The sequence below is a fragment of the Rhinatrema bivittatum genome, chromosome 13 (assembly GCF_901001135.1).
Source record: "Rhinatrema bivittatum chromosome 13, aRhiBiv1.1, whole genome shotgun sequence".
Taxonomy (NCBI): Eukaryota; Metazoa; Chordata; class Amphibia; order Gymnophiona; family Rhinatrematidae; genus Rhinatrema; species Rhinatrema bivittatum.
Genome location: NC_042627.1, coordinates 53,342,346 through 53,362,912, shown reverse-complemented (window position 1 = coordinate 53,362,912; position 20,567 = coordinate 53,342,346). Strand labels below are relative to the sequence as shown.

At 47.0% G+C, this 20,567-nt stretch overlaps 1 protein-coding gene across 5 annotated transcripts in view; it reads right to left on the bottom strand.

The window, feature by feature from the left end:
- MYO5C (myosin VC) overlaps positions 1-20,567 on the bottom strand; it is a 180,676-nt gene that overhangs the window by 34,017 nt on the left and 126,092 nt on the right. For all 5 annotated transcript variants that reach the window (XM_029575910.1, XM_029575909.1, XM_029575914.1 and 2 more), the window contains 6 exons: positions 18,541-18,634; positions 18,362-18,425; positions 18,131-18,211; positions 16,265-16,445; positions 6,107-6,200; positions 5,376-5,439 (listed from right to left, as the gene is read on the bottom strand). In XM_029575910.1, coding sequence (XP_029431770.1) covers positions 5,376-5,439; positions 6,107-6,200; positions 16,265-16,445; positions 18,131-18,211; positions 18,362-18,425; positions 18,541-18,634 — 578 coding nt within the window. The remainder of the gene's footprint in view (positions 1-5,375; positions 5,440-6,106; positions 6,201-16,264; positions 16,446-18,130; positions 18,212-18,361; positions 18,426-18,540; positions 18,635-20,567) is intronic.

Here is a 20,567-nt window from a genome sequence, read left to right as displayed (position 1 = left end):
GCGGGACGCCGAAGCACCTTTCTTTGGACCCGAAGTTAACACAAACAGAAGATCCGTCACCCGAAACGGATTAGTAACCTCCAGATAGCGAAGCCGGGACCTCCGCACATCCAGTTTTCTCAAGTCTTTTGTTTTCGGGTCCGAAGACTCCGCAACCGAGAAAGCGGGAAGTTCAATTGACTGATTCAAATGGAACGACGACACGACCTTAGGAAGGAAGGAGGTAACCGTCCGCAAGGAGACCACCGAATCGGAGATGCGCAAGAAGGTCTCCCTACAGGACAGCGCCTGTAATTCTGAAAACACGACGGGCCGATGCAATCGCCACTAGGAATACGGTCTTCAAGGTGAAATCCTTGAGCGTAGAACGTTTCAGGGGCTCAAAACGGCACTGAGCATAAGGCTGAGAGTACCCAGTTGAGGTTCCAAGACGGGCAAGGGGGCCGCAACGGAGGACGGAGGTGCTTAGCCCCCCTAAGAAAGCGGGAGATATCCGGGTGGAGAGCCAGAGAGATCCCCCGGACCTTACCACGCAAACAGCCAAGCACCGCCACTTGAACCCGAAGGGAATTACACGCTAAACCTTCGGCGAGCCCCGCCTGGAAAAAAAGCCAGAATATCGGGAATAGAAGCGGAAGTGGGGTCTAGGCCCCACTCCATGCACCATTCCTCAAAAAACTACCCAGACCCGAACATAAGCTAGGGACGTAGACTGTTTTCTGGATCTCAGCAACGTAGCAACGACCGCATCCGAATAGCCTTTTCTCTTCAACCGATACCTCTCAAAAACCATGCTGCGAGACAAAAGTGAGCCACATCCTCCAAACAGACGGGGCCCTGACGAAGGAACCCCGGGAATCCCTGTAGACGAAGGGGTGCGGCCACTGACAGCTGAACCAGGTCCGCAAACCACGGACGGCGTGGCCACTCCGGCGCCACCATGATCACATTGGATGGATGCAATTCTATGCGCCGTAGGATCTTTCCGATCATGGGCCACGGTGGGAACACATAGAGAAGCACATCCACCGGCCAGGGAAGCACCAACGCGTCGACTCCTTCTGTTCCCCTTTCGCGACGTCGACTGTAAAATCGCGGAGCCTTCGCGTCGTGCCAGGTGGCCATCAGATCCATGTGGGGCATTCCCCAAGTCCGGCGAATGAAGAGAAACGCCTCGTCCGCCAACTCCCACTCTCCGGGATCCAAGCGGTGACGACTGAGAAAATCCGCCTGGACGTTGTCGATTCCCACTATGTGGGAAGCCACGAGATGGCTGAGATGCCGTTCTGCCCAGAGCATCCAGAGCCGCGCCTCCTCCGCCACTAGAGGACTTCTTGTCCCTCCCTGGCGATTGATGTAAGCCACGGTGGTAGCGTTGTCCGACCATACCCGGACCGCCTGTCCGCGCACGAGGGGTAGAAAAGCTTGCAGCGCCAGACGGACCGCTCTGGTCTCCAGCCGGTTGATAGACCACCGGGTCTGCGACTGACCACAGACCCTGAACCGACTTCCAGCTCAGGCTGGATCGCGCCTGCCCCTCGAGAGGTAGATGTAGATAGAAATCCTCGGAAACCGGTTTCCAGAGGGAAAGCAATGAGGACTGCAGCGGCCATAGATGAGCGAACGCCCAAGGGACTAACGCCAGCTTGGATGCCATAGACCCCAGAACCGTCAGGTAATCGCAGACTCGTGGCCGGTGTAGCAACAAAAACGTAGCACCTGAGACTGCAGTTTGCATATCCGGTCCTGCGAGAGAATCACACTGCCTCGCTACGTGTCGAACAGGGCTCCAAGATATTCCAAGGACTGAGAGGTTCGAGATAACTCTTGTTGAAGTTGACCACCCAGCCCAGGGACTGCAAGAGCTGTAACACCCTGGCCACCGCCTGCCGACACAGACTCTGAGACTTCGCCCGGCTCAGCCAATCGTCGAGGTAAGGGTGAACCAGCAGGCCTTCCCGCCGCAACTGCGCCGCCACGACCACCATCACTTTCGTGAATGTCCGAGGCGCTGTCGCCAGGCCGAACGGAAGCGCCCGGAACTGGAAGTGCCTGCCCAGAATGCCAAACCTCAGAAACCGCTGAAACGCTGGTTGAATTTCCACATGAAGGTATGCTTCTGTGAGATCTAGGGACGCCAGGAATTCGCCGGGACGCACTGACGCGATCACTGACCGAATGGTCTCCATTTTGAAGTGAGGGACTCGAAGGCATCTGTTGACTCCTTTCAGATCCAGAATTGGGCGGAAAGTGCCGTCTCTCTTGGAGACTAAGAAGTAAATGGAGTACCGGCCCTTGCCGTACTGAGCGGCCGGAACCGGCGAGATGGCTCCCAGTCTTTCTAGTCTTTGGATGGTATCTAGCACCGCCGCCTTCTTCTTGGGATCCTTGCAGGGTGAGACCAGGAATTTGTCCGTTGGGATGCGAGCCAAATCTAACTCGTAGCCATGTTTTATCACGTCGAGGACCCATTGATCCGATGTCACGCTGGCCCATTCCTCGAGGAATAAGGATAGACGCGTCCCCACGTTTGGAACAGCGTGCCGAGGACGCGACGAGGGATGGGCCGGCCGAACTTCATTGCGAAGGCTTGGACCCCGCACCCGACGGGTCCCCTCCTTGCCGGCCAAAACGTTTGCCCCGAAAGGACTGCTGCCACTGGGTGTACCGAGAGGAAGACGGCCTAGGGTCCAGAGGATCTTTGTGGCCTAGACTTCCTGGGCCCCCTGAACCGGGCTCTGCCTGAAAAGGAAAATCTCAACCGGGTCCTATCCTCTGGCAGCTTAAACGCTCGGTTCTCCCCCAGGTAAACCATCAAATCGTCCAACTCCTTGCCGAACAGCAATGTCCCCTTAAAAGGCAAAGCCCCGAGGCGAGCCTTGGAAGAGCCATCCGCTGCCCAATTGCGCAGCCAAAGGAGACGACGTGCCGACACCGCTGCCACCATGGACCTAGCTGAGGTGCGCAAAAGATCATGGAATGCATCCGCGCCATAGGCAATGGCCGCCTCCAATCTGTCAGCTTGGGAAGCCTCCTCTGAAGAGAGACCCGCATTCGCCTGCAGGACTTGAGTCCAGCGCAGACTAGCACGCATAGCAAAATTTGTGCAACTGGCGGCACGCACCCCTAGGGCAGAAACCTCAAAAATATTTTGAGTTGAACCTCCAACGTACGGTCTTGAATATCCCGGAGGGCTGTCGCTCCCGTGACCGGGATGGTAGACCTCTTCGTGACAGCTGACACTGCCGAATCCACCTTTGGGAGTCGGAGGAGCTCTAGCGCGTCCTCCGGCAAAGGGTAAAGTTTGTCCATGGCCTTGCTGACCTTCAGACCTAACTCCGGAGTATCCCATTCCTTGAAGAGGATATCCGTGGACGAAAAAATGAAAAACGACCGCCGGCCCTGTGAACCCAATCAGAACAGGATCCATATTTGCCTCCTGGCGGACCACCACCGGAGGAGCCTCAATCCCCAGCTCCTGGAGAATGGCCGGAATGAGTGGCGACAGTTCCTCTCTGCGGAATAGACGCACCACCTTGGGGTCATCCCCGTCGACGGCCTGCGCTCCTTTACCTGTACTGGGCTGCGCCGAGCCATCTGCTGCTGCCGTCCCGGCCCCAGGCAGGGGCTCCTCGGAGGCCTCTGTGTCCGCCCCGGAGGTATCTTCGGAATCCGAGTTCTGCGGCACCCCTCGGGGAAGCCGTTTGCCCCAGGCCGCTCTCTGGGTGGTCTTCGCCACCCTCCTTGCCATCTTCTTCTGCGGCGGGGACCGGTGGACCCTTGAACGCGAGGCGTCCCCCCGTCTGCGCTTGCTGCGCTTAGAACGGCGCAGCAAAAGCGCCAAATCTTCAGAAAACTTGCCCGAATCCGTTGCGTCGCTTTCCGAATGCCCCCGGGACTGGGGCCCCTCTGAAGGGACCTCCACCGCTGCACCCCGCTGCGGGGAAAGCGTAGGAGGTAAAACCGAGGCCCCCACCGTTTCCCGCGAAGCTACCCGGCCGGTAGACAAAATGGCCGCCATTCCCGCGCTGACCAGGAACGGGTCAGGAGGCCTATCAGGGGGACCCCCCCCTTGCGACGGCGAGCGCGCGACCCGGGAACGGGCCCCCCGAGGAGCCGCCGACGATCCCTCGTCTCCCGGGACGCAGGCCGAGCAAAGCCCGTCCCGGGAGAGACGCGCGCGCGCCGAGTCGCAGGCCCTGCACTGCGAGCCGCGCGGCCCTGCAAAAAACCGCGGGAAACCAAAGACGCGCCGAAAAGCACTGAGGGACGCCGAATAAACACAAAAATTCAACGCGGCGAAAATCGGCGACCTCCCCCCTGCCGAAGACGCCCCCCCTCGAGCGGAACGGAGCGCAACGCCAGGGAACGGAGAGCCGACTGAAAACAAAAGTAAAAACACTTTTTTTTTTTTTTTTTTAAAATAAGAAAAAACGCTGTCCCAGGTGCTGAAAAGCCCTATGTCCTGCAGGGGTGAGTGAACCGGGCTCCCCGGTGTCACCCCTGACGCTGCTACTAGTCCAGCCGGGTCCTCAACCCTAGCAGCGGCCTCAACCTGGGGAGGGTAGTCCCCTCAGGACCTCTCAACTCCCCAGGGAGGCAGGGCAACTGGGACTAGAATTAAACAAGATTAAATAAAACCCAATTTGAAGAAAAAACCAAGTTAGGCCTAATAAAATCAACCACAAAAGCGAACCTGACTAACCACACAGAATCAGGCCCGACAGGGCTGTGACCAGACCTGCACCACCTACTGGAGACAGAGTATGACTGAGGGGCTGTGACTGGCACAGGGGCATATATGCTCCGCCCACAAGTTTTAGTCTGTCTCCATCTACTGGTGCGGAGTCACAACCCAGGTGTCCTGGACTGATCCTGGTACGTACAGGGAATATCACTTACACCAGATAATTATCAGGTGTAAAAATACGCAAGTAAGTTGGCAAATGTTCTCGTGTCATTTAAAATAGCAACTTACACATAAGTGTTGGCCATATCCCACAGCACCCATGTTTTTTAAGCATGTATGTGTGTGCATGAAAGTGAATATATGCACACATTTTATACTTTTATAAAATACCGACTATGCAAGCAGAGGCTACTTGTGCACATATACACTAATTTTTACAGGAGCAAATATTTGAAAGTTCACCAGTGTGTGTGTACATTGGAAAATTGAATGCACATGTGAAGTTTTCCTCCCCAGAACTAAACATGTCCACAGGAAAGCCTCTTTTCAATGCAGGTAAAAGTCCTAATGCTGTGGAACCTGAGCGTACTTTTAGCTGCATTTGATGAAGGCAATTTCCCATCAGCTCATTTTTACATGGGATAATGGATTTGAAAATTGCTCTCATATAATTTAAAATTCTTACTTCCTCTGGGTTCCTTCTTCTTGAAGATCATGATGCAGCTGATTGGAAATTCTTTCCATTTTTCCTGTAAAATAAAATTCTTAATTATCATCAAGTCCTCAGGATTTTTTTGTACCAACATCCACTTTGAAATGCCAAAACGTGGAATATAAATCAAATAATAAGAGGACAACAAGCAAAGGCATTTCTATGAGTAAAACAGAGGAAGTGGCTCTATTATTGCCCATTCTACATTTCAGCAATGTATGTGCTTTTATCTGCATGCTAGGGAGGAAGTCCCAGGATGGACGGAGGATGGCGAATAAAACCATTAGCCTAGTTTCAACCTGAAAAATGATGCACATCTGTCTTTATAATTTTCCCTGAGGCAATAATCAAAGCAAAACTACGAGTACAGCTTTGCTTTGGTTCATTTTAATTTACCCATATACAATTTTATTTTCCAGAAGAATAGGAAAAAGCCCCGTTTGAGAAAGTCCAGGGCTGTCCCAGGCCCTGTTCTCCCACTCTTTCCCTGCCCCTCCTGCTGGCAGGAAGAGAGCAGCATGCTTTACTCATTTCTGCTGCCTTCTCTGTCCACTTCAATAAGAAGCTGACAGAGGAGGAGGCAGTCACAGATAAGAAGCACCACTCCTCCTGCCAGCGGGAGGGGTGGGGGACTTGAAGAGGATGGTACTGAAGGGCCCTGAACACGTTTAATCATGAAGGCTACATCTGTAACATACTGGTACCTTCCATTTCTTCAGCCTGCACTTTTATCTGGTTTTGAAGATCAACTTTCTGCCTCTGTAGTTCAGAAATCTGCTGTTTGAGGTCTGGCATAATCTTCACAAAAGAAAACAGAAGAATTATTCAAATTACTATCGCTGTGTCAGGAGCCCTATTTCAGTATGACTGATTTCAATGGCATAACCATTACTCCATTAAAATTAGAAAAGAAAAATAAAATCCCCCTCATCTTTTGACTTAAAGGCTGGAAATGTGATGACTGAGTTGCTTAGTAGAGACCTCAACTCCTTGTTCTACAGAATGAGAAATTACTACTTACCTCATAATTTCCTTTTATTTAGGATAGTCAGATGAATCCAGCTTTCGGCCCTTGGCTGCCAACTGATTGTACTATGGTCCTTCTGCGTGGCTATGTGTTCCAGGGGTTACTGGTAAGTGTTAGTCCAGTCTCTAGACTAGCTCAGTGTTTTCTGTTGGCTGAGTACTGAAATGGTTATCTGATATTGATCAAGTTTTTGCTAGTCTGTCCACAGTTGGCTTTTGAAGAGAATACTGGCTGACTGATGCCACTGCAAGGGTGTATATATATACTGTGAAGTCAGTTTTGCTCTGTCTCCTTCTGCTGGTAGAGGTGCATAACCCACTGGTTCTGGATTCATCTGACTATCCTAAAGAAAAGGAAATTATCAGGTAAGCAGTAATTTCTCATTTCTTAGCATCTAGTCAGATGAATCTAGAACCAGCGGGATGTACCCAAGCTATTCCCAAATAGGGTGGGAGGCTGCCTGCAGTCGTGACAAAACTGCACTTGCAAAGGCTGCATCTTCTTGGGCCTGCACATTCAGATGATAAAACCTTGAAAAGGTGTGTAAGGAGGACCACAACGCAGCTCGGCAAATGTCGAAGGGAGACAACAATCTAACTTCTACCCATGACACTGCCTGAGCCCTAAGTGGAATGAGCCCTAACTTGACTAGGCAATGACTTTCCAGTGGCCACATATGCGGCCGTGACCACCTCCTTAATCCAGCGAGCTACTGTCACCCGTGAAGCCGGCTCACCTCGTTTACCTCCACCATGAAGGACAAGCGGGTGATCAGTCTTCCAGAAAGGTTTAGAAACCTCCAGATATCTTTTGACATGTCTCCACATCGCTCTCCCTATCCTGAGACAGCAGGGAAATGGACTGATTCAAGTGAAAGTCTGAGACCACTTTTGGCAAAAAAGGAAGGAACAGCATGCAGCTGTATCTCCCCTGGAGACACTCAGAGGAGAGACTCCCAGCAAGACAAGGCCTGCAGCTCGGAAATTGTACACACAGAACAAATCACCACAAAAAACACCATTTTCAAGGTTAGTAACTGCAAGGAAAGTTTACACATCGGTCTAAACAGAGGGCCTGCTAAGAAATCTAAAACCAGACTAATACTCCACAAGGGCACTGGTAACTGCAAGGGAGGTTGAAGATGTTTCACTCCTTTCAAGAAACAAGCCACATCTGGATGAGCTGACAAGGAACCACCATTCACCTGACCCCTGAAACAGGCAAGAACTGCTACTTGCACCTTTAAGGAATTAAGGACCGACCCTTAATTCAATCTATCCTGCAAAAATTCCAAAATAAGCGGGACCTTAACTGAACAAGAAAGAACACCTCGATCTTCACATCAAGCCTCAAACACTTGCCAAACCCGTACATACGCTAAGGAAATGGAGAACTTTCTCTCTCGTAGCAAGGTGGCAATCACTGTAGTAGAATATCCATGCTTCAGCAAACGAGCCCTCTCAAAGGCCATACCATAAGACAAAATAGAGTTGGATCTTTGTGAAGAATAGGTCCCTGCCGCAACAGATTCTTGTGCGCCGGAAACCGGTGTGTGGGGGGGTGTCCACCAGGAGCCTTCATAGATCTACATACTATGGTCTCTTGGGCCAATCTGGTGCCACCAGAAGCACCATCCCTCTGTGACCCTCCAAACCATTCTGCCCAACATGGGCCACGTGGGAAACGGCATACAGCAGTTTGTCCTCTGGCCATTCCTGCACAAGAGCATTGATACCCAAAGACTTCGGATCTCTCCTGCGACTGAAGAATTGAGGAACCTTCGCATTGGGAGAAGACACCAGAAGGTCTAGGAATGGAAGACGCCATCGATCCTCTATCAGCTGACATGCCTCATTTGACAATACCCATTCTCCTGGATCCAGACTCTCAATGCTGAGAAAAGGAAAATGAGTTTCTTACCTGATAATTTTCGTTCCTATAGTACCACGGATCAGACACCAAACGTATCTTTGAGTGGAGACAGGTATTCATACAAACGCCCGACTCGGGCCGAGTTTCGCCCCACTTGGGGCTGCCTGATGGTGTTCTCTTTTTAATAAGAGGGATAATCTTATATTAAACTTCAAAAATATGATAGTTTAAATGCTGATGTAAAAGTGCACGGTCTCCGCTCAGGTGCATAAAAGCATCGGCATTTAAACTATCATATTTTTGAAGTTTAATATAAGATTATCCCTCTTATTAAAAAGAGAACACCATCACACAGCCCCTGAGGCAGCCCTAAGTGGAAATATCAAAACCATTATAACTATATACAATAAAAGAAACAAACCAGTCCACTGAACCCTCCTAGGACCTGAACCTTGAGAACCACTTGAGGACAAAATTCAGAACTCTGCCAATCTGAAATAAGAAAATATAAGAACCGAGCGGACTCTCCCTTTCTCTCATGTCTGAGATCGGCAGGATTCTGGACTGATCCGTGGTACTACAGGAACGAAAATTATCAGGTAAGAAACTAATTTTCCTTTCCCTGTACGTACCCGGATCAGTCCAGACTCCTGGGATGTACCAGATGGGATGGGATCTGGAGAGGCCCGCTCGAAGCACTCCCTCTCCAAATCCTCCTGCAACTGGAGCCTGGACATCCAGTCTGTAATGTCTTGCAAAAGTATGCAAGGATTTCCACATAGCCGCCCTGCATATCTCCTGCGGTGATACCATCTGACACTCTGCCCAAGATGCCGCTTGCGAACAAGTAGAGTGGGCACGCAGACCCGTAGGAAGGGATCTGCCCTGAAGGAGATAGTTTGAACTACTAGCCTCTTTTAGCCAACGAGCTATAGTAGTTTTGGACGCCTGCTGTCCTCGTTTAGGACCACTCCACAGCACAAAGAGATGGTCAGACACACAAAACTAATTGGTAACCTCTAGGTAACGCAGCAAAGCTCTGCGAACATCAAGCTTCCGCAAGTCACCAGCCAAAGGATCTGAACGGTCTAACTCCATGAAGGCCGGCAGATCAACTGATTGGTTGACATGAAAAGAGGAAACCACTTTTGGCAAGAAAGACAGAACCGTCCTTAAAGAAACTCCCGAATCTGAAATCCGCAAAAAGGGTCCCCTACATGAAAGTGCCTGGAGTTCCGACACCCTACGAGCCGATGTAATGGCCACCAGAAAAATCACCTTCAAGGTCAATCTCTTCAAGGGCTCAAAAGGCGCCGAACAAAGAGCAGTGAGCCTAAATTCAGACTCCATGATGGATAGGGATGCCGAAGTGAAGGACGCAAGTGTTTTGCTCCCTTAAGAAAATGAACTACATCCAGATGTGCGGCTAACGTTACACCCTGGACGGATCCATGCAAACAACCAAGTACCGCCACTTGCACTCTGAGGGAACTACATGACAAACCGTTAAGACTGGATTGTAGAAAACACAGAATATCTGACACCAAAGACCGGGTAGGCGTGACCTCTTGGTCCAGACATCAAGTCTCAAAAACTTTCCATACTCTGATCGGAGGAGCGTGGCTACTACAGCTGGAGAATAGCCTTTGCGACTTACCCTCTGCCTTTCAAAAGCCATGCCACTAGACAGAAGCGATCGACTTCTTCCAAACAAACAGGCCCTTGATGCAGCAGGTCTGGGAGAACTGGAAACTGCAGCGGGCCTTCCACGGCAAGATTGAGAAGGTCCGCGAACCAGGGACGTCTCGGTCATTTTGGAGCTACCTTGATGACCTCCGTTGGATGGATCTCTATCCGCCTGAGCACTTTGCCGATCAATGGCCAAGGCGGAAAGATGTACAGAAGAACCTCTGTGGGCCAAGGCAGCACTAGGGTATCTACCCCTTCTGCTCCAGTCTCTCTCCGCTGAGCATAGAACCGTGGAGCTTTGGCATTCCGAAACGTTGCCATGAGATCCATGCCGGGCATGCCCCATGTGTCGCAAATGAGTTGAAAAACCGTGTCCATCAATTCCCATTCCCCGGGATCGAGACGGTGATGACTTATAAAGTAGGCCTGCACGTTGTTCATGCCGGCGATGTGAAATGCTGCTATGCTTACCAAGTTTTGTTCTGCCCAGCTGATCAATTGTTGAGCTTCCATCGCTACTGGATGACTTCTGGTTCCTCCTTGGCGATTGATGTATGCCACCATGATCGCATCGTCTGAGAGAATTCTGACCAACTTGTCCTGGAGGAGATGATGGAATGCTTGCAATGTCAACCATACTGTCCTGGTTTCCAGTCAATTGATCGACCAGAGAGATTCGACGGGAGACCAAAGTCCTTGTACCGATTTCCCTTGGCATACTACTCCCCAACCAGAGAAACTGGCATCAGTGGTGACCACTGTCCAGTTGGGCACTTCCAGGGGAACTCCTTGGACTAAATTGTCCGTCACCAACCACCAGTCGAGACTGGATCACACTGCCTCCGTAAGCGGCAAAGGTAGATGAAAAAGCTCGGAGACTGGGTTCCATCGGGAAAGCAAGGCGGACTATAAAGGCCTCATATAAGCAAAGGCCCAGGGTACAAGTTCTAATGTTGAAGTCATTGACCCGAGAACCTGTAAATAATGTCTGACTCTGGGTGGGTGCTTGAGCATTAAACCTCTTACTTGGACTTGCAGCTTGGAGATGTTTTCTGTGGTAACAAAAACTCTGCCCTGTTGAGTGCTGAATAGAGCACCCAAATACTCCAATGATTGAGTGGGCTCCAGTCGGCTCTTGGCGAAATTGACCACCTAGCCCAGTGATTGCAGGAGCTGAAGTACTCTCTGAATCACCTCCCGGGCAAGCGCTTTCGATTTTGCACGAATCAGCCAATCTCCCTGCGGAGATGGGCTGCCACCACCACCATCACCTTAGTGAATGTCCTGGGCGCTGTGGCTAGACCAAAGGGCAGAGCCTGAAACTGAAAATGCTGATCCAGTACCGAAAACCGAAGAAACCGCTGTTGGTCTGACCGAATGCCTATATGAAGATCTGCTTCTGTGAGGTCTAAGGATGCTAGAAACTCTCCCTTGCGCACCAAGGCAATGACTGATCAGAGCTTCTCCATGCGAAACCGGGGGACCCAGAGACATCTATTTACTTTTTTTCTTTTTTAGATCTAGAATGAGCCGAAAGGATCCCTCTTTTTTTGGCACTATGAAGTAAATAGAGTAACGGCCTTTCCTTCTTGCCTCCGGAGGCACTGAGATGATGGCCCCTAGTTGCAGAAGTCATTGCAAAGTGTCCTGCACCGCTCTTCACTTGGTTTCGTAACCACGGGGAGAAATTAGAAATCTTATTATCCCCCAGAGATTGGATCATATCTTCCAGTTCTTTACTAAAAAGTAGTTGGTCTTTGAAGGGCAAGGACCCTAGCTGTGACTTGGGGGAGACATCCACTGACCAGTTTCTCAAAAGAGGAGCCTACGAGCTGAGACAGCTGAAACCTTGGATCTAGCCGATGTGTGCAGTAGATCATGTAGTGCATCCACATTGTACGCCACCAAAGCTTCCAGACTACCTGCCTGGGCTGCCTCTTCATCCAATAAGGTGGCATTAGCTTGCAACTGCTGAATCCAGTGGAGACCTGCTCGTAAGGCGAAATTAATGCAAATAGCCGCATGCACTCCCAGTGCTGAAACCTCAAAAATCCTTTTAAGTTGCACCTCCAAATTCCTGTCTTGCAGGTCCTTGAGTGCTGTAGCTCCAGTAACCTGGATCGTGGTCTTCTTGGTAAGAGCGCACACTACCGCATCTACCTTAGGTACTCAAAGCAGCTCTAAAGCATCCTCTGTTAGAGGATATAGCTTGTCCATGGCTTTACACACTTTCAACCCCAGGTCTGGGGTATCCCATTCCTGGAAGAGCAAATCTGTAGCTGAGAAATGAAAGGGAAAAGGAAGAAGCAGGGCCTCTCAGACCCAGCAACACCGGATCCATAGCATCCAGTTTAGATTCCTCAGGGGGACCTTTCAATGCCCAGTTCAGCTAAAATAGAAGGAATAAGGGGAACCAACTCCTCCTTTCTAAAGAGGCGCACCACCTTAGGGTCATTCCCTTTCACAGCATGCGCCCCATGCATTGTGCCTTGGTGCTGTAAATCAGGGTCTACATCCACCCCCTGTGGGGGCTTGGGCAGTATGTCTAGGTCATCTGGATCATAATCCTGACTTGAAGTATCTGTAGTAATCTGGGGAACCCCTGACCGACGGGGATGCTTAGGCTGAGCAGGCTCCGCACCTCCCTTAGAGGTAGACCTTTTCTTAGCATAGGGCTTAGATCCTTGAGAAAAAGACTTTACCAGATTGCAGCTTCCCTAACTTCCTCTCCTTGTAAGCTTTATGAAGCAATAACACAAATTGTGACAAAATGGTCAGACAGATGATGAAATGGTCATACAGATGATGCAATGCTAAGAGAAATCAGGGAAGCAAACCAATTTGGCAATGCAATAATAATGGGAGATTTCAATTACCCCAATATTGACTGAATAAATGTAACATCAGGACTTGCTAGAGACAAAGTTCCTGGATGTAATAAATGATTGCTTCATGGAGCAATTGGTTCAGGAACCAACAAGAGAGGGAGCTATTCTAGATTTAATTCTTAGTGGAACGCAAGATTTGGTGAGAGAAGTAACGATGGTGGGGCCACTTGGCAACAGTGATCATAACATGATCAAATTTAAACTAATAACTGGAAGGGGGACAATAAGTAAATCTGCAGCTCTAACACTAAATTTTAAAAAGGGAAACTTTGATAAAATGAGGAAAATAGAAAAAACTGAAAGGTGCAGCTGCAAATGTTAAAAGTGTTCAACAGGCATGGACATTGTTTAAAAATACAATTCTAGAGGCGCAGTCCATATGTATTCCGCGCATTAAGAAAGGTGGAAGGAAGGCAAACCGATTGCAGTCATGGTTAAAAGGTGAGGTGAAAGAGGCTATTTTAGCCAAAAAACCATCCTTCAAAAATTGGAAGAAGGATCTATCTGAAGAAAATAGGATAAAGCATAAGCATTGTCAAGCTAAGTGTAAAACATTGATAAGACAGGCGAAGAGAGAATTTGAAATGAAATTGGCCATAGAGGCAAAAACTCATAATAAAAATTTTTAAAAATATATCCAAAGCAAGAAACCTGTGAGGGAGTTGGTTGGACCATTAGATGACAGAAGGGTTAAAGGGGCTCTTAGGGAAGATAAGGCCATTGCAGAAAGACTAAATGAATTCTTTGCCTCCGTGTTTATTAATGAGGATGTTGGGGAGATACCAGTTCCGGAGATGGTTTTCAGGGGTGATGAGTCAGACGAACTCAGCGAAATCACTGTGAACCTGGAAGATGTAGTAGGCCAGGATTGACAAACTAAAGAGTAGCAAATCACCTGGACCGGATGGTATGCATCCTAGGGTTCTGAAGGAACTCAAAAATGAAATTTCTGATCTATTAGTTAAAATTTGTAACCTATCATTAAAATCATCCATTGTACCTGAAGACTGGAGGGTGGCCAATGTAACCCCAATATTTAAAAAAGGCTCCAGGGGCGATCCGGGTAACTATAGACCAGTGAGCCTGACTTCAGTGCCTTGGGTAAATCCATAGTCAACATGGATTTACCCAAGGGAAGTCTTGCCTAACAAATCTGCTTCATTTTTTTGAAGGGTTTAATAAACATGTGGATAAAGGTGAACCGGTAGATGTAGTGTATTTGGATTTTCAGAAGGCGTTTGACAAAGTCCCTCATGAGAGGCTTCTACGAAAACTAAAAAGTCATGGGATAGGAGGTGATGTCCTTTCGTGGATTACAGCTGGTTAAAAGACAGGAAACAGAGAATAGGATTAAATGGTCAATTTTCTCAGTGGAAAAGGGTAAACAGTGGAGTGCCTCAGGGATCTGTACTTGGACCAGTGCTTTTCAATATATATATATATATATATATATATATATATATATATATATATATATAAATATAAATGATCTGGAAAGGAATACGACGAGTGAGGTTATCAAATTTGCGGATGATACAAAATTATTCAGAGTAGTTAAATCACAAGCAGACTGTGATACATTGCAGGAGGACCTTGCAAGACTTGAAGATTGGGCATCCAAATGGCAGATGAAATTTAATGTGGACAAGTGCAAGGTGTTGCATATAGGGAAAAATAACCATTGCTGTAGTTACACCATGTTGGTTCCATATTAGGAGCTACCACCCAGGAAAAAGATCTAGGCATCATAGTGGATAATACTTTAAAATAGTCGGCTCAGTGTGCTGCAGAAGTCAAAAAAGCAAATAGAATGTTAGGAATTATTAAGAAGGGAATGGTTAATAGAACGGAAAATGTCATAATGCCTCTATATCGCCCCACGGCGAGACCATACCTCGAATACCGTGCACAATTCTGGCCGCCGCATCTCAAAAAAGATATAGTTGCGATGGAGATGGTACAGAGAAGGGCAACCAAAATGATAAAGGGGATGGAACAGCTTCCCTATGAGGAAAGGCTGAAGAGGTTAGGGCTGTTCAGCTTGGAGAAGAGATGGCTGAGGGGGGATATGATAGAGGTCTTTAAGATCATGAGATGTCTTGAATGAGTAGATGTGACTCGGTTATTTTCACTTTTGAATAATAGAAGGACTAGGGGGCATTCCATGAAGTTAGCAAGTAGCACATTTAAGACTAATCAGAGAAAATTCTTTTTCACTCAACGCACAATAAAGCTCTGGAATTTGTTGCCAGAGGATGTTGTTAGTGCAGTTAGTGTAGCTGGGTTCAAAAGGGGTTTGGATAGGTTCTTGGAGGAGAAGTCCATTAATGGCTATTAATCAATTTTACTTAGGGAATAGCCACTGCTATTAATTGCATCAGTAGCATGGGATCTTCTTAGTGTTTGGGTAATTGCCAGGTTCTTGTGGCCTGGTTTTGGCCTCTGTTGGAAACAGGACGCTGGGCTTGATGGACCCTTGGTCTGACCCAGCATGGCAATTTCTTATGTTCTTAAAAAAGAGGAAGAGGAGGAGTCAGAGCCCCCTCGAGGATATCCTCCATTTCAGGGGAATTAGGCTGTAAAGGTTCCCTGTCCCTTGGAAAATCTTGCTGGGGAGAAAGAGGAGGAGGTAAAACCCCCTCCCCCAGCGCTGCACTAGACACAACCCTGAATGACTGGAAAATGGTTCCCTGTTCCCATGCTGATCAGCTTCAGAGTGAATTGCAGCAGACGTCCCAATTGGGACTGGGGCAGACTTTGATTTAACTAGTTTTTCCATTTTAATATTTTTTTTTTTGGCTCCCAAACAGCCCCTCCCCACCCCCACCCCCCTTCCCAGGATGCAAGCCGAGCATTGTTCTGTTCATACGTCTCACTTTGAATGTCAAAGAGGCCCCTAACCCCCTACACTAATACCTAAACCTCACCTCGAGTTACTAGGTGGGCCTCCCATAGAGATATAAATACCTATCTAGGGTTAGGTCATTATTGCTAGGCTCGCTCTCTCTCTCTCAAATTGCGATAAACTGCCTATTACCATTTTTTCTATCATATGCAGTATTTAGTGCATTTTGATAAATCCAGGCCCAAGTTTGACCCCGTTCCCCAGGCCTAAAGACGTCAGTGGGAATGCCTTCTCGTAGAACAGCTGAATCTAGTCATCTAGTGACGTTAACTGGCAAGATTTAGACTTTCAGCCACTCAGATCTAACTGGCCAGGCCTGTTTAACATCCAAGCCCTGCAGGATTAAAACTTCTGTCCTGTTTCATCGCAATACCAAAGGCTTCATGTATGAGAAGTCAGAGCTGGAAAGAGGTCTTGATGATTTTCTTTGTGTCTTTAATATACCAATAAATTCATTTGGTATTTCCTTAATACCCATTACCATGTTTTCCGATCGCAGTCTGGTGACTTCTTCTCTGATGCTATCATTCATGTCATTTTCTTCTCTAAACAACTTTTGCAAATGGCTAATTTCTTGACTAAGATGTTGAACTTTAAAATTCTGAATTTCGAGTTCCTTTTCATAGTTTTCTTTCTGGGCCTGGAAATGGCTCTCCAATACTCTGTTTAAACAATAAAAAAAAAAAAAAAAAAAAGAGGAGGATGCGGATGTCAGTACACTGCATGTGCACGGTATTTGAACATACTCTGAAGGATCTTAGCGCTAATTACAGCTTGCAGAGAGCAGAGGCGAGGGAAATGACCGGAGAAAGACGTGGGTGGGCAGTGGCACAGCAGGCTGAGGGGGGGTGGGGGGGTGGGAGGAGGGTGTGCAAACAAGCCCTTTTCTATAAAACAATTGCTACGGCATGCAACAATATTATGGGAAGAACAATTTTTAAAGCCATGGACACGTGCAAAACAGGCCTCCTTCAATCTGGCCACAAATACACGCAGCCGGCCCTAACCCATGTGGCTTCTAGCCACATTTAGGGGAGGGCATTTCCAATGGTAGGTTTTGGGCAGAACTGGCAAGGAACACACGTAGATCACATTTTCACGTCTACGGGCATTGCTGACCACAGAAAATCTACCTGCACAATAAACAAGTGCAAATGCTTGCAGTTCACCGGGACAACACTTGTGCACTCTCTCTTTGAAACTTGCTGCCAAGTCCACGGGGAAAAAAAGGGCCCCTTAAATGTATTTTATGACAAAGTGACCTGATAAAGTACATGCCGGCCTGCAAACATAGTCAGGAAATTCAAAATTGCCCTCCCCATTTTTTACCATTTGCTAATCTAATGCATTTTTGTGACAAGGAGAATTTCAACTCAATTATTATCTGAAAAATGAAAGCAACAAAGGGGAAAAAAAACCCACATCAAAATAGGTACGCCTATCCCTACTACAAGCTGATGTTTGATGGATGTTTGATGCTCTGGCATTCAGCCATGATGTCACACTTGACGAGAAATAACAGGGAGGGCAATTTCAAACTTCTTTCCCCAAACACATCAGCCATGTTAAAAACCTCCAGCAGTTCACCCAGAGCTCCCACCCAAAAATTACAGACAAGTTTGATTTCACTTGCGCCAGTCAAATTAGCAAATGTAAAATTGTATGGATAAGTTTGGTAACATATGTGTATATCTCTTACAAAATAGCAAATACCATATGTATTTCTGAATCCTGTCCCAGAATACCCCAGGCCTGCCCCTTCCCCACCCAGTAAAATGTACGTGAGAAACCGAAAATATGCGTGCACTCTCCACGTTTATAAAATAGCGACTACACAGCGTACATGCAACTTACACATGTGTAAGCTATTTTTACACATGGAACCCCTGTGAAAATTCACTTCTAAGTCTATATATATATATATATATATATATATATAAAGAAATCAGGCAGTGGGACTAAACAGGAGAAATTAGCATTTCAAAGACTGCTTTTGACACTATCAATGGAATTAAGATGTTACAAACAGCAGGAAAACTGTTAAAAAAAACAAAAAAACCCACAAAACCCACTCAGTTTCAGTAAAACTGTTAGACAGGAAAATTATAAAATAAGGATTCTTTTTCTTTCTTAAAATGGGTAGTAAGATTCAATGTTGATTATCCTTTACAGCCAAGGGTAAAATTAAAACTGTCTCAAAAGGTAAGTTTAAAATAAAAACCAAATTGATAGATGGGACCGAAGTGATCTCAAATTCTCATGTACGATATTCTTAGAAAACATCACAAGCCATATACAGACAACTCATGAAATACTTGCCCTTTGCTTTCTTTTTAAAGCCACTAACCTGGTTGCTTTTTTAAGGCCTTCATAAGCAAACCAAAGTTCTCCATCTTCATTTAAATGCTCCAAATCTTCTGAAGCTATCCTACAATACAGAGCATGGGATGCTGTAATGATAGGAATAGACCATCATCCATAGGTCACACTCGCTTCTAGTTTTTAGATACCCTCACATTCACTGAGGTCCCAAAGAATGGGAGAATGGTTTTTGTTTTTACACAACCCCAGTTATTACCTATTTTTAACATCCTCCACTTCAAAACTGTCCAGAAGTTGCTTTGTAACATCTGCCATTCTCTCTGTAAATACATAAAAGTCTTTCAGAAAAGGTCTAATCTATTCTTTTCCATTTTATGCCTCAATGTGACAAGCTGAGACATGCAGGAGTCTCTCTCTGCCCATGCCTGGGATTACCTCTCATTTCACGCTTCTGGGACTGGACTTGTTTTTCCATGTCCAACTTCTGTGTTTCCAAAAGCACAATTTCTTTCTGCAAGCCGGGTATTGTCTGGAGAGGAAATGGTTCAGAAAGAGTTATAGAAAAATAAAAAAAATCTAACCTTTCTTTTCAAATATTTCTCTAAACATGTCCACTGTACATTCTTCTGCATAAAACCTGGCACAAGAGAAAAAACACATTATGTTTGGCATAGGTAGAAATCCTACATTTCAAGCTTTAATGGAGCACTGTGCTAAATATCTTGATGTAGCATTTAACTTGGATGATCATGGCCTTTATTTCCAAAAATCTTATACACGTTTGACCCTGATCTCCATTCAAAGTAAGAGTGAAAATAAATGAATGAAGACAGAGTCTGCACACTTTGAAAGTCACATCTATTTGAGGTCGGTAGTACAATGTCTTTCTGTGAAGGGCAGCATTTCCAACAGCAGCATGGAAGGGATAGAATAAGAATTTGATTGCTTTTATTTCCAAAATTATAAAAAAAAGATGAGTTTTAAACCTGGACCGGAAGGCTTGCCAGGAGGAGAGTGTTGGATCTCAGGAGGCAACTTATTCCTCAGTGAAGACGTAGGGGAAATGTATTGAAACGAGCTGTAGTGTGCATGGTGCAAAGGATGGGGAGGCAGACATGTGACTGAGTAAATTAGGTAAAAAGTGCCAAAGGATGGGGGCTGGAGGAGAGGGGGCTCCATGAGGAAATCTTTCAAAGCTATATATGAAGGCAAACAGTGATTGCCCTCCTGCTATCCAGCTTTTAGTCTCATTCAGAGAAGGCATTCCTGGGTCCGTGTTTTGAGTGGGAATCAGAAGATAATGCATGCAGATGGTATTCTGAAATCTAGGCGCAGTATTCTCCATAAAAATTGTACCTGCACAAAAAAAAAAGCAGGTGCAAACATCTGTGGGGAGTTTTCCTTTGAATTTTTGTGCAAAGTCCACAGCTAAATAGGGCCCACAGACTTTGCGCCAAAGCAAACAGTTTGAAAATCGCTCCCTAAAACAAAGGTTCCCAACTTGTGTGCTGTGGGAGTACTTGAGGTATGCTGCAAAATTTTGGGCTTGCCCAGGGAGAGAAGATGGAAGCAGGGTCATAGCCACCTCTACCAGCAGAAAACTCTTCCCCTCTCCCTTCCCCTGCATATGGCCTCCCACCAGCAGGGGGAGTCAGTGAGCAGCATTCCTTACCTGCTACTGCTGCTGCCTCCTCTTCCTTTGCCAGCTTTCCATTGATGCTGGAACTGCGCAGGGTCCTTGAGCAGTTCCAACTTTAGTCCTGTTCTTATTGTTTACCGAATGATTTTATGTATTTACATTGGCTGCTTTGAACTCTGCCTAGGCAGTATATACATTTTTTTAAATAAAAGGGAAGCCTGCGGAGGAGAAGGCGGCAAGTAAAGAGCACCGTCTGCCCGACTGAGATGGTCCCAAGAGGGGAGGGAAAGATTTTAATAACAGGGGGGGGGGGGAGGTAAGGGAAGGAAAATGATGATGGCAGGGGGTAGGGGAGGAAGAGAAGGAAGTGATGATACTGAGGAAAAGGGAGAGATGAGGTGGAATGGTGGTGATGCCAAGTGGTGGGAGGGAAAAGGAAGGCGACTGTGCCGGGGAGGGTTGGATGGGGATGGCATACTGCCAGGACATTAAAAAAAAAAAAAAAAAGTTGGGGACCACTGCCCTGAAAAGATTATCCAGAAGTTTAAACTGGCTTTCAAAAATTCTTTCAAGTAACAGAAAGAAGCTGCAGGATCCTCCCAGCATATAATATTTAGTTATGGCCTATTATCACAAGGGTAATAAAAATTACCCTTTCTACATGAAGACTGTCCATAAATTTTCAAAGTGAAAGTCCACGCTTACTTTCGTTTTGAACATTCTCAGAAAGTCCATGCGTAAACTCCCCCATACAAGGTCATCCCTGCTCCTGGCACATATGGATCAATGCGCAAACTTTTTAAAATCAAACATATGCCCCACA